The 14,542-nt window shown below is 46.5% G+C and overlaps 1 protein-coding gene across 5 annotated transcripts in view; it reads left to right on the forward strand.

Moving 5' to 3' along the window:
• Window positions 1–14,542, forward strand: part of CD151 (CD151 molecule (Raph blood group)) — a 41,848-nt gene that overhangs the window by 23,098 nt on the left and 4,208 nt on the right. For all 5 annotated transcript variants that reach the window (XM_074585617.1, XM_074585612.1, XM_074585613.1 and 2 more), the window contains 5 exons: window positions 3,388–3,491; window positions 4,680–4,871; window positions 9,660–9,734; window positions 12,212–12,316; window positions 13,234–13,389. In XM_074585617.1, the coding sequence (XP_074441718.1) occupies window positions 3,408–3,491; window positions 4,680–4,871; window positions 9,660–9,734; window positions 12,212–12,316; window positions 13,234–13,389 (612 nt within the window). In that variant the 5' untranslated portion in view covers window positions 3,388–3,407. The remainder of the gene's footprint in view (window positions 1–3,387; window positions 3,492–4,679; window positions 4,872–9,659; window positions 9,735–12,211; window positions 12,317–13,233; window positions 13,390–14,542) is intronic.

Here is a 14,542-nt window from a genome sequence, read left to right on the forward strand (position 1 = left end):
ACCTTTGCCTCTGTGTTTTAAAATAAAATATAACTGTGTGTGTTAATTAATGTTGCTTGTTCTTGCCTGGTTTCAAGAGTGATTCGTGTCACTTCTGAGGGTCTGTTAGAAAAACGATTGGAGCCAAGAGACCCTGGTCACACCAGTGAATTCAGGATGAGGCCCCCCATGTTCATCCCGGTGCTGTGGTGCAGATCAACACCTCTGTGCTTTTTGGAACCATGAGGCTCAGAGCCCAAAGTCACCCTTAGCCTGTGAGGCAGATGGTGGCTTATCTCTCCGCTGCTTGGGCTCTTTGGGAAAGGCATTTCACCGGCATCTCCTGCCTTCACGTGCTTTCCCTGAAGACGAGCATAGCTCCCTAAAGCCTGACCCAGTCTTTGCAGGCAACGGGAGGCGACAGGCCCTCCTGTGTGAGACAAGGAGCACAAACACATGACTTCCAAAAAGTCTGGAGTGGTCTGCCTTTCCCTGAATAGCCTGCTGGGTGAGGCAGCCAGTGCCATCAGCTCTGCTCCTGGCTAGGATGGATAGATCACATAGGAGACAGCCCTGATTGCTTTCTGATTCATGGCCTGTCATCCCTGCGTGAATCACTGTGCTTTATAAACCTGCAGCTGTTCCCTGCCAGCTTTTTGGAAATAGACGGATCCTCTCTTGCCAATGGTGAAGCCAAGCCGCCTGAAAGACCTGTATGCGATGCTCAGTGGAGCAAGACGTGCAGTCTTAAGGGGAATTTCAGACTGTCTGTCATCTGAGCGCAAGTGTGGTCTCAGCTTTGTGTCTGCCCAGTCTTCACACAGAGCAAGATGCAGCTCGGTCTGGGATTTATGAGCTCTCAGATCAGAAGGAGGGACAAATTAGTATCCCTTGCTAGGGCCCAGCACCAACTGTGTGCTGATACTTGGGAATACCTGTAGTGGCATTTTTTTTTGCCGGGGACGTACTTTGAGGGGAAGGGGCAAAGGTTCCTGAAATCCTCTGGAGCAAGAGGGGAGCTGGGCCAAGGTGCTGGCCCAAGGACAGTAAATGTTGTTACTGTCCCCTGGCTATCAGTAATATGAACCAGGGTCAGTCTCAGCAAACCTGCGGTGAATTTTCCTCTACATATGGTCTGATGTTAGCAGGGGTGGGCAAAAAGCCAAGCACAACCCTTAGATTCTGTTACTGGAGGGCATCTTTTGGGTCTGGGCTGAGGTACCTGTTTTGGGTTGTGCAGGTGTGTGTGGCTGTGGGAGCCTGTCTCACTGCTGCCATTCCTGTTCTGTGGCTAAATGAAGCCTCTGGGAGCTGTAAATCTGTCACCTTCCATGAACGTTGCATTCACGGGGCGTCTTCTCATTGAGAACTTACAAGTCTGTTCAGCGCATAGGGTGCCACCAGCATCCATTCCTCCCCGTTGCCCCAGGCCTTTTTGTGCTGCAACATGGTAATTAATCTGTGCATTGCTGGAGGTTCTGATCTCTTCTGAAGATAACTTTGAAGAGTTATTTTCCTTGATATGTGCCACTGTCTCAGAGCTGCTCCCTTTGCCAGTGAAACAGCTTTCTGCTGCCAACTGTTGTTGCCAGATGTTATTCTAGAGAAAAATGTTTTCTTGTGAAATGGTGATGGTGGACAGGCATGGGTGGGACTGCTGGCATGTTCTCAGCTTGCCTTCCCTGTTAAGCTTCATTTATTAGTTTCTAAAGCACAGGCCTGGCTGGGGTTTTTGAGTGGGCTGGCGTGAAGCAAAAGGAAGCAGTTCCCTGCAAATAAAATGCAGTTATGCTGCAGGGTGGGCAGCTGCTGTTGCCAGCCATGGTTCATCTGGCTCTAAAGCCAGATGTTAGCAATGTAGTAGCAAAGATAATACTGACCCAGCCTGATAGCCACTTGATGTGCAGCCTGGCTGTGCGTATCCAGCGCTCACTTTCTCTACTGTCAGGTGTTTTGCAGTGGGCTTGCCAACGCAGGTGAGTGTCTGTACTGCATGGCTGGGTCGCAGCTGCAGTGGGTCCCCCAAGGAAGCTCGCACGTCCTGTGAGAAGAGGTTTTGTAACTTAAGCGAGCATGAACCCCATGCCTGTGGAAAAGGGGAGAGGCTGTTTGCCCGTCTGCTTCCAGGGAAATTGCTGCTTTAGGAAGGCATTTTGCTCTGATATGAGTGCAAGATGTTTGCATCATTCCCTGCTGGCTGGTACAAGAGGAAAGGGGTAATTTTTTAATTGCATGCAGGAGAGGTGTGGATTTGGTTGTACTTCTGCAAACCACCTCACATGGATGATGCTGGCAGTGATGCTCTGGGCAGTGCCTTTGTCCTGTTTTGTTTGCCCGGTCAGGCAGTGGTGAGAATACTTTTTTTCAAGAGGTTCATACGTTCTGGCATCAACAGGAGCCAGTGAAGTAAAGTGGGGCTGCACTTGCTGCAGACCTACTTGTGAGAAATCTGCTCAAGAGTGTAGCAGATCTGTAACTCTGCACTGGGAGTGACCCACAATGAACTGCCATTCGTTAGTTTCTGCGGTGGTGTTTTGTGCTGTCAGATCATCTGAAGCCAATGGTTATGTTTCTTCCTCTTAGTAGCAGGGACAGTTGTCCTAGGAGACATCTGGCTGGTGAGAAGGGCTATGAGAAATAAGCAGAGTAAAGAAGAGAATTAATTACTCCAACATATTACTGAGGTTCAAAAAGGATAGGGCATTTGAGTGGATAATGAAATATGTTCCCAGTTACAGCTGCAAAGATTAAAAATACCCCAAACTTAGCGAGGGATCTATTTAAGGCAGTTGTAACTAATGCCAGTGAGGAAAGAATATTCTTTGGAGACAGATTATTCCATAAATGTCAAAGACAGAGGTTTCTGTCACTGCCTTCAGAAGCAGCAGTTACAGGCTGTAGTAAGGAGGCAGATACTGGGATTTTCTGGATAACAGGTCTGGGATTTCAGTTCAAATAGGAAGAAGTAAGCAAGAACTATATGGAAGCTTCCTCACTGTAACGTTGATCAAAATTCATGGTTTTGGCTTGACCATTTGCACAACGGTAGGTCTGATCCCTCCACTGCAAGTATTGATCTAAAGGAAAAGGAGTCTTCAGAAGTGACAGCAGGACGGGGAGAGAGAAGGAAGATAAAGGCAGTACAGGAAGGCCACATGCTGGTACCATCTGCCTCCCCTTCACACTATGCGAGGTCTTGTGCTGTGTAGGTCACCCAAATGGATACAAGAGCTCTTTAAGCAAGCACTGTTGAGCATCCCTGAAGTCACTTGAATGGTTTGCTTGCTGACTTACTTCAGCAAAAGGTCAGAAGTATGAGTTGTTGCTGGAGGAGAGTAGTGATGCTGGCCTTTTGGGAAAAGGGGTGTGATGACCGACTGACTCAAGCTTTTCTGATTGTTTTTTCAGGAACTTGCTGAGCCAGAAAAATGCGTGAGTATACAGAAAAGAAGGAAACATGTGGGACCATCTGTCTCAAGTACCTGCTCTTCATCTTCAACTTTTTTTTCTGGGTAAGAAGCTTCAGTGTACTTCAGAGGCATTGAGATGGCACTGCAGTTTTGGTGTCAGGAGCACAGAAATCTTGGGCTTGATGAAGTCTTTGGCAAAAAGCACTGACATCAGTAGGACACAGATTTAATCCTGTGGGGTGAAATCCCATCCCTTGGGCTTGCCCACCCAGGCTGCAGAAGTTATGGCATGACACTGTAGTCTCTGTCTGTTTCTAGGTCATGTTACTAAGTATGGAGAACAACAGGGAGCCTGAAAACATGCTGTCTCTGCCTTGTTTTTTCACCTGGATTGCTTTTTCAGGGAGCTTGAGGACTCCACAGTCCTGCCGTTCCTCCTCCTCAAAATGCAGAGGGAGTCCTGGCAGTGGAGTGGGATGGCTAGAGCAAGGATAACAAACACACACCGTATTGCATCTGGTTCCACAGTAGAGCTTCCTAGGGTCGTGCTTTCCACCAGAAAGTTACTGATACCAAAGGATTGTTTTTTCCTTTGCTGCCTGGGACAGAGCATTGGAGCATCCACGTCAGACCTTTAGGGAAAACTCTGTCTGAGCTACTGGAAGCTGCGTAAACCCTTCCATAAACACAAAGCTTGCAAAGAGAGAAGGGACTGTTAGGAGTCTGGTTGGCATTCTCCACGTTTGTTTGCTGCAAGTGTTGGGAGTTTCACCAGCCGGGCTGTTTAGCTCCTTGACTGCTTTCTCCCCAGGTGTATAGTCTATGAAGGAGATATTGAGCGTGGTTGTCATTTTTTGATAGTCTTGCTCCCTGACAAACAGTGTAAAGCTTGCTGATGTAAAGGTATTTTTTTTTTTGCCTTCTCCTGCTGGGTAGCACCCCAATAGATTTGACATTTTTTCATATTTGCACAGGTAACAGTGTGGCTACATTTGTGAAGGCTCTGGTCCAAGTATGAACTGCTGTGCACAGGTGGATGCTCCAGATAGCTTGCATCTTAGACTTCCTGGGGTGCAAAACTGGCTACCTTGAAGCCCAGCCCCTCACAGTGCACTGGGGCCTGCTCCTGGTCCCAATGAGACCCCTGGGATTCCGTCCTTTAGCGTAGATCACCTTTGTGTCAGCTTATGGAGCTGAGGCATATCCTGGTATCCCAGTCTAGTTGCTCTGGGAGGTGAGGAAGTTTGTGCATCGGAGGCCTCTTATTTGCTTGCTTCTCTCTCTACCCAGCTGGCTGGCGGAGCTGTGATGGCAGTGGGTACCTGGACCCTAGCTGAGAAGAGTGACTACATCAGCCTGCTCTCCTCCAGCACGTATTCGGCAACTGCTTATATTCTGGTAGTGGCTGGGGTGGTTGTCATGGTTACTGGCATCCTTGGTTGCTGTGCCACCTTCAAAGAGCGTCGGAATTTGCTAAGAGTGGTAAGTTTTGCTTGTTTTTTTCATTTGGGGGAGGATTCACCCCATTTTATCTTGAACCATACTGGGAAGGAGGGAAACACCTTGGTTGTGTTCTGCCCCAACATGATTTGTTAGTCTTAGAGCAAATACCACTAAGGCCTCCAGTTCCTCACAGAAGTGCTGTCCTTGTCCTAGGGAGCAGTTTCTACTGCAGAGCATTTCCTTTCATCCACCCAAAGAATATGACCACTGCATGGTTCGAAAGTACAAAGTATAGTCATAATACCAATACTTTGTGTAAGAATGTCTATTTGAAACTATTCAAAACAAAATCTTCTGGCTTTTGTCTCTGCCGCTTTCTCTGCTCGTCCCATATTCTGTTTTGGAAAGTGGGGAGAGGAAGATAAGAGAGACCTGTAACAAAACTGGCTTTTAATGACATTAGGTTTAAGCCAAATTGACATGTTTTTTCACTTGGTTGTCGAAAATCAGAACACTTCCAATTAATGTTTTCTCTAGTTGCAAAAAAAAAATTATTTTACTTTTGATTCCATAAAAAAATGCCATGGTCTTGATAATCTGCTGCTGCTTTTACACCTTTCCTTGTATTACTTCCTGAGCTCCCTGCTCACCCATCTACACTGAAGTTTTTGACCAGCTCTAAGGTTTCTATTCTGCTTCTTCCCTCTCAGATCTCACATTAAGTCTGGAGTGTGACAGCAGTCCTTTTTAGTACCTGGGCTACACTGGTGAGTGTAGTGAGTGAAATAACAATCAGTGGCTCTTTGGTTTCACAGTTACAGAAAAGGATGCTTGAACCACCAGCTCCTTTCTTTGCAAATCCTCCTTCACCTGACTGTCCAATTTCCCCTCTTTCATTTGGATAGAGGAGCAGAAATAGGAGTCGTGAGCAAGCCTCATGCTTGTACCACTGCTTTGAAGGCCTGGCAATCCCTGTGAGAGGCAGAGTGTGGCCAGGAAGGGAGAATAAAACAGAGGAGGACACAGCGCATGCATTGCTGGTGCTCGTTCATTAGGCTTCTGGTCTGTAGCAGTCCGTTTTGGTCTTGCTTCACTTACTTTCCATGCCAAAGAGATCTCCCTTTGTCTTTTTGCCTCAGCCAGAAGCTACAGATAAAAATCCGGTGGGGTTTTCTTTGTTATTCTGCCACAGAAAACTAATAATTGTCTCTTGGGAACAAAAGGTCACTCTATGTCCTTACACCACGCGTCCTTTCAGAGTGGCTGGTCGCGACAGGCCTATTGTCTCTTCTTTCTTGTACTCTGCTTTGGTTGCCGGTGAGTAATCTGCACAAGAGACAGGGCTGTGCTTGCCAGGGCTGGGTGAGCCTGGCTGGGGGCCTTTGCCAGCTCTGAGCTCAGACAGTAATCCTGACAGCTTCACAGTCAGTGCCCCGGGGTCTGTGCCAGCCTCTCCCAATTTCTCTGTACCAGAGACCCATGCAAATATGGGAGGGAGTGCTGTAAGTGGCACTCTCCACTCTCCCAGTGCCCCCTTGGTGCTTTTAAAAATCAATTATTGACAGCTTTGGGTGCTCTTTGTAAAATGCATATCTGATTTTTAGTTTTATTTCTGTAGAAGACTCAGGAACCTGTGAATTTTTTTGCTGCCTTTCTACCTAACCGTGAGTTTTATGGGCCCACTTCAAGGCTTTTCATAGAATTTCATTGCTCATGAGTCACATCTGTGCTACCTTTTTTATGTCATTGTTTATTTGACTTCCTTGTGACCCTTCTTAGCCAGGTGATGTGCTACGGCTTGGGCAGCAGATGTGGAGTTTCTCTGGTTCCGTGAGCAGGCATGGTAGTGCATCTGCAGCCTGGCTGGCCATGATGCCGCAGTCCAGCTCTTTACAAGCGCACAAACCACTACTATATTATACTTCAGTTGAGATGCACACTTTCATACACAAAAGTATGCAAGCAGGAGTCTCAGGAAGGGACCCATCAAATAGAAGATCTTGCATGTAAAGAAAGAAGGTGGCTTTCTTGAGGCTTCGCCCCTCACACTGCCACGTCTAGTTAGCTATTTTGGATAAGGAGAAGGGAACGCGTTGGTTATGGTTTCTGTTCCTGCTGTATTTCAGCCTGGAGCCCTCCCACTGAAGTGAGATTGCTGATTTAGGAGTACAGTTGCTATATATCTCTTCTTCCTGTAGTGGAAAGATCTCTCCAGAGAGTGATTTGGATTGTAAGTGGGTTGAACCATTCTTTGGGTTATTCAGAGAAAGTACACTAAAGCTTGGGGCTTCACTCAAATGCTTGAAGCTGGATGGAGGAAATCTGGATCCTGTAGATCTTGAGGAGACACCAGGCAGCCCTGACTCTGGCTTGGAGCCAGAGTAACAGTAAATTTTTTACCCAGAGCTCACCCAGGTCCAGGCATGTGTCTATTATAGGCCTTTGGGTGATCCCTTGTTTCTGATTTGTTCCGCAGCCTGTTGGGAAGCCAGTAGGGCATGTCCCTGCAGCTTCATGCTGGAGCTGACCTACTCCTCCCAGAGCAGACCTATGTAAGAAAGCCCTGCAATTCCTGATAAAGAGCAAGGAGAGCAGCCCTGTGCCCTGTGTGTGTCCACAGTGAAAGCTGCTGCTCCCCTATTTCAACATGATACTTGGAAGTGGCCCTGAGGGAATGATGAGACTGAGATAAGGGTAATGATGCAGTGTATCAGCAGAGACAGCTTGGATGCCTGGGTGGCAGATGCACTAACCTCCCTTACAAGATTTTACAAAGGCCTCACGACTCAGATTTTTTTAAGGTCTGCTGGCTACATGGTTGTTTCTATCCACCATAAACCAGCACAACGAGCCGAGATGTGGTGACACAACTCAGCTTTACCTGAATGCCTCTGACATGATGACACAGAGCAGGGAAAATAAATAAAAGAAACTTTCCAGTTCATGGGTTGTTCTCAGCATCCTCCCACCCTTCTGCCCCCTCCTTGACAGAGAGGTGATGTCAGAGCAGTTAGGGCATAACTAGGTCCCAACAAAAGAAAGCCAGCCTTTGTCTCAAGGCATGCCAGTCCTTTCTTGCCCCCTTTCAACCTCCTGGGAGTGTTGGGACCAGCCTTTAGCTATCCCACACTCCGCTGGGTGACTCATTCTCCTGGTATGAATGGGTACCTTGTACAAGCTTCTGCAGAGATGGTCAGTGTTTGGCTGCTGGGGGGGGGGAGAGTGTGGGGCTGGGGAGTGAAAGCCTGAGATTGTGTGCTCAGATTAAAGCCCAGTCTGCAGATAAAACCCAGCTGTCTGTCCTTTGCAGCTGCTGAATCCCAACAGGGGCGAAAGAGGAAGCCTGAGTGTTTGTGTCTGTGTCTTTTTACTCCTGCAAAAGGACTCGCACGTACCTGGTGAAGGAGGGTGCACTGTGGGAGTGTAACCCTCATGCAAGAAAGGCATCCGTGCTGTGTAGGTCAGCCTGCTGTGTCCAGGTTTTTGCTGTTCTTCTTTGTGCCAGGGAGAGATGGTTTCATGTCCAGTTACAGTTGTAGGGAGCCATTTGCTTAGTCCTTTGGGGAAAGCTGTTTTTTAAGCTCAGGGGTAAAGCAGGAAATGGTGATATTTTGTTTATTCTGTCCTGGGGAGGTCAGCTTTTACAGGGACTTAACATGAGGTCCTTATTATGGCTGGAACTGGTGTCTCTTCGGCTTTATCTACGGAAAGATGAATTTAGTAATAGTCATAGAACAGCCTGGATCTGTAAAGAAACTGTTAATTGCTGACTAGGAGCAAGGCAGGGGCTATGTGTCAGGACAGGGGGTCTCCCTGAAAAGCTCTCTTTGACCCTAAGGAGGGAGAGGCCACATCAGTCTCTGTCTTCAGGCCTGCCCAGTCCTTTTAATCTAGTACACATGTTCCTCCTCATAGATTTGTGTATAGCAACTGTTTGTGTATAGGAATAGCGCTCCCAAACAGTTTTCCGTACTGTCCGTTTGATTCTCCTTGTGATAAGCAGGGCACATCCCTTTCCATTTCACTGCCATTAAGACCTTTTAAGAAATAGCCATGTTCTCCTCTTAGTCTTCAGTAAGAAGAGTGTTCTCCTCTTAGTCTTCAGTAAGAAGTCTTCTCCTCTTACTCTTCTTAGTCTTCTCCCTCTAGTTTTGAGATTCTGAGCTTTTCCCTCTAGATCCTAGTTCAGCAGAATGTATAGTCGCAGTCCTGACTGAATCAGGGCTAGAGTCCATCTGCTTCAATAGTGCCCTTCAGCCTGTGGTGCAGCCCCGCAGAAGTCAACAGGAACATAAATCTATGGTTTATGCTTAGGTGGTCTGCCTTGGTGAAACGGGCCATTTGTTGCTTTATTGAATCATCGTTACAACATACATTGCTTCTTAGTAACTTGGTGACATGCCCTAAACAATATCAAAACAAGCAAAATTTCAATTTTTTTTTGTATTGATGTCAGAATCAGATGTTTCCTATGATATTGAATGTAGTCATCAGGTTATCCAGCAATCACTTTCTTTTGTGCAGTGATCTTATCTCTGTTGCCTGCACTTTTCCATTCTCTATATCCCTCTGGCTGTGTGTTAAACTCACACTTGCTGCTACTTGTATTTAGTTATCCTGTGGTATGGTTTTGGTTTTTTTAATGATGTGTGGGATTCTTCCTTTCCTACCCTATTGAGGTATTAATCCCAGCCCCTGACTTTCAACAGGGCTGCAGAAAAGCATGGATGAAGACAGGGTCCTGCATTTTACCAGCTAATGAAAAGCTATCTCCCAGCATCTCCTTGCATTCAGTTCTAATATCCTGCTATTCCCATTATTTTACAGTACTTCATACTGTTGCTGTGCATCTTTCTCCTGGAGATCATTGCTGGAATCCTGGCCTATATCTACTACCAGCAGGTGAGTGGGCATTAGTCCTTAGGCACTCAAACCAGAGAGAGAAAACAACCATTTATCATCCCATTTCTCCATCCAGAATTGGGCTCGGAAGCTTGGGACCTAGGACCTGGTTGTGGTTCACATTTCCACATGTCCATACTCGCTCCCCATCCCATACAGAAGACCCTGGATTATTTACTGTTCTTGACAAAGTGGTGGTGGGTACTCTAGGGAGGCTGCTCAGCCTTGCTGCTCAGCTCCTTCCTGTGGTTCACCTTTGTGTGCTGTTTTTCTGTGGAGCCTTGTAGAAGACAATTTTTGAGGCTGTGTAGATCTAGGAACTCTCCTAGCACCCTTCAAGGCGTAGTGCAAGCAACTGAAATCACATTAGTGCCACTTAGTATTTTCAGGACATGGGAACAGTTCCTGCTGCATCCAGCAAGCTAGCTGGCATGCTTTTGAACTGGTCCAGCTGGGAGGTCCTTTCAGGTCAAGAAGTTTTTGAGAGCTTTACTTAACAAGCCCAGCTGAGGGGCTGTAGAACAGCACAGGCTCCCAACAGCTGCAGTTCTAGCTTGGCACTTTTTGCAGTTGCAGAGGGCAGAGGCTTAAGTCATAGCTTTGTTTTCAAAGGGAGTTTAGCCACTAAGGCACAAACAGCCTGTGAAGTTGCTCTCATGTCTGGAAATTGATTGTAAACAGCAAATGAGGATTGTTGTCAAGTGGCTGTCTGAAAAGCAGATGGACATCTAATCTTGGCTTCACTGCCAGGATTCCTTGTCATTCCTTTTTCTCTTGGGCTTTCTGTGGTTTGTCTCACTAAGATGGGTACTGGTGGTGTGTGAGGAGCCAAGGAACTGTGCTGGCTCCTACCAGGAGGGATCAGTGGCATGAGTGTGCACATTTAACAGGGAAAGATCAATCCTGGCAGGCATGGCAAGAAGCCGAGGTCCATCCATCCATCCATGCAAAGGCACGAGGTTTAGATACAACAGTGGTTGAAGAGGAGCTAATCCTTAGGTTGAAATAAGGGGTGACATATTCGGAGCTGTACCCTTGAATGCTTTAGATCAGTTGCGGGCATCTCTGATAAATAGCTGCACTTCCCCTTGCACTCTGGCTGGTAACTTCCCCTTCTTTCCCGGTTGCAGGCTGCTTGCTCTGTTTGCCACTGTTTTTATTTCAGCCCTTGCTTTGGTGTCTAAAGGCTTGCATGTGTGTGTCTAATCTGTTTCTTTTGTTATCTCTATTCCATGCTGCAGTACTTCCCTCTGAGCCTGCAGGTAACTGCTTTTCTGCCAAGTAATAATTCTGCTAATGGACTCTCCTCTTTATTTGGCTCGGATGCCTTCCGGCTGCTGAATGTTTTCCTTTCTTTTTATTACACTAAGTCCTTTGCACCCCTGTAGAGCTTCCCAGCCCAGGATCTCAAAGCATTTTGCAAATATTAATGAATGAAGCCTCTTACCATCTCTGTGAGGTAGGTGTTGTCCCTATTTGACACATGGGGTTGGAAAAAACAATGTTTCAAAGCGAGAATAAACTGCAGGCTGCATTTTGCATGGTTCAGCATAACCAGATATTTGACCTCTCATTTACTGCTTACTGTGTAGAATAAAAGGTGTGTAGAGAGGATACCCACCTGTTTCATTCATTGACTCCATCTAAATGCATGTTGATGTTGTTTATTGGTATAGGAAACTTAGAAATTCACAGGTGTCGGCCTAAAGCAGTGTTGCTGTATGAACCAGGATGACAAAAAAAAAAAGATGCAGCTCCTTGGCACTTTTTGGCTGCGACCTGGATATGTGAGAAGAATTCGGATTAAAAGAGGCTCCACAGGAATAAATGTTTGAATCCAATCACCTGAACGTGCCGGTGGTTTATGATGATGCTTTCAGAAATTCCAAAATCAGACTTCAGCTCTCTTTCACTGTTACCAAGAAAGGCCTTGCAGTACTTTCGCAATCTCACACTTAAATCCCCTCCTGTGGCATCCTTTCTGATGCCGATACAAGAGCTTTTCAGAGTACATGGCTCCAGTTCAGCATTCCCAGGACTCCGATTTCTTCCTGCTCCTGGACAGAGTGATTTGGTTTTTAGTATTTTTTCACAGGCTTCAGAGCGAGAAAACTGCGTGGTCTCATAGGCATATTCATATTTCAGCAGGCACGGTTTTGTATTCTCTTTTGATGCGGACATGTCTGGGCACCCTTACATATTCAAGATGAGGACCCATATGGTGATGTGTAGCGCAAGCTGAAATTTGGTCCAGAAGCACCTCCTTCCAGTTATTAAATGGAGGCATGATTTGTAATCAATTGGAAATAAGCCTGTCCAGTCGAACCTTGGAGGATGATCTTGAAGGAAGCTGTAGCTTACACTAAGCTCTCTGCTTTTCTCTTGGTGGAAGGGAAATTAAATCTATGCAGGGCTCTGGGTTGCTCTGAGGGGTGAGTTTGCCTTGTGATTTTATCCTGCTTGTCTCTTCCATTCAGCTGAGCATGGAACTGAAGCAAAATTTGAAGAACACCATGACCCAGAAGTACCGGAAGGAGGGAGAAGAGAGTGTTACCAGTGCGGTAGACAAACTGCAGCAGGAGGTAGGTATCTATAAAGGCAGGGAGACTTAATGCAATTGCAGGGCTTAAAGTCAAACACATAAAAGGCATTGTGGGCTCTTGACATCCAACATACAGATGTTTCTTCTGTATGGTGCGTGTATGTTCTGCTGCTTCTGATTCAAGACAAGGTTGGGTGGGGTGCAGGGCCTGGGCCATGCAATTCTGCCAATTGGGGATCTGTGGGATCTGTGAATTGTGTGCCCAGTAGCACTGGGGAAACAACATCCGAATTGCTCCCAGAGTGAACTGGAGCTGCCGAGTCACTCTGACAGCTGTTTCTACTTCCCACTTCAAAGCTTTGGAGAAATTGCTGACATTTTTCATTAAGCTGCTCAGTACCCTAGAGAGCAAGATAAAATGAAAGAAGAGGCTTCCTGCCGCTGTTGCTTGCTGTGCTTGGCTCGGGGGTGGTTCAGGTTAGGGCTGCCACAGTTCTGACAGGCTTTCCTACAGAAAGGACCCTTGTGCACAGGCACTTTCAAAGCATGGGGCCTATTATGTGCATACTGCCATCGCAGGTGAATTTGCAATAGTAACTGGTGATTAAACTTACCCTGTTATTGCCGTTAACACTCTCCAGTCCAGTAGTTAAGAGCTGAGGCAGCTGCAGGTAAGCTCTGGTTACAGTTCATGCCAGCAGTAACCAAAAGTCACAGCTGCTGAAAGATGGATATTTAATGGCCATTTTGGGGACTCTTAATACAAAAGTCACTAGTAATTATAGTAGCCTTAAATTTAAAAAACAAAACAAAGCAAAAAAACCAAACCAAAACAAAAAAACAGATAGCTGGAATCTCTCTGCAAAGGAGGGTGAAGCTGAGGGCTTGGTGTGGGAGGCTGGAGGGAAAAGGAGGTGCAGTGCTTGCAGGCTCAGCCTTTGCTCTGTGTACATACAGTTCAAGTGCTGTGGGAGCAACAACTACACAGACTGGGCTGACAGCCTGTGGATCAAATCTCCGGAGTCCAATGGACGGAAAGTCCCAGACAGTTGCTGTAAGACAATAACCGACCTGTGTGGCCGAAGAGACCATCCTTCCAACATCTACAAGGAGGTAAAGGCAAAAGGGCTTCAGAGCCAACTGTCACAAAGTATGTAAAGGAGGTGGGCAGGGAGTGAGGGTGTTGACTTGATGCTGCAAACTGTTGGTAGGCTTCAAAGCCAGTAGGGTTCCATAGAAAGCAGAATTCATGTATCTAGGTTAGCATTCAGCAATCTAGGCTATTATTTTATATGTAGATATAGAAAAAAATAATAAATTATAGTACGAAGTATGCTAGTGAGAGGGGGAAGTGGGAGAGGTTGTTGGTTCTGGCAAGAGACTTGGATGTGAGCCCTGCATTTGACACAGCTTCCTGTCATTGGAATTACTCAGTGAGGTGCAAATGGTCCTTGACTGAGATAGTGGGATTTGACCTGCAGAGTGAAGAAACAGTGTATGGGGAAGAAAGAGGACCCTGTGGCAGACAAATTAGGCCAGTTCCTGTGGGCTGCAGTTTGGGCTGAAGAGAAGGCTGGACACAGGGGAGGTTGTCTCTTTTCTAGAAGCAACAAACTGAATCCCAGACTAGCTGAATAAGTAAACAGGTAGCTCTCAGACCATTTACTCATCCAGTTGCATAATGCTGGTAAAAGTTCTTGCATTTATTTGGGCACCCTCCAGTCCTGTCACCTGGCTTTAACTTGCTCATTGTGACATTCTTCTATGGGGTAGCATAATCCTGTTTCTCATCAGAGGAACCAGCACCTTTGCTGGCTGCATTGAGCCTCAGGAGCAGCAGCTGGAGCATTTTTCTTGTTTCTATTCCCCTGACAGTTAAGGAGGGCTGTGGATGAAGAGTTGTCCCCTTCAGAGCAGGTATTTCTTCTCACAGTCTGTGCAGGACTCAGAAGAGGAGCGTGAATAACATCTGCCATTAAGACAAGCAACTCAGCTAAAAGGAAACCAACCATCCATCTTTGGGGAATGAACAAGGAATCTTTCTGATTTACCAAAGCCCCTCTTATGTTCAGCTGCTTGACTGGGTTTTGCTCTTTGGGAAGAAGACTTTCCCATTAGTTTTGTGCCTTGCAGGAAAGATCCAACAAGGAAGTGCAGAAGAGAGTGCAAGGGCTGAAGAAGTGTTTCCAAGAGGGGAAACCCACAGCTGTTTTGAGGGTTAGGGCTGGCAATTCCCATCCTCTCTCTGTGCTGTGTGAAACTGGAG

Source organism: Larus michahellis, chromosome 4, assembly GCF_964199755.1.
Source record: "Larus michahellis chromosome 4, bLarMic1.1, whole genome shotgun sequence".
Taxonomy (NCBI): Eukaryota; Metazoa; Chordata; class Aves; order Charadriiformes; family Laridae; genus Larus; species Larus michahellis.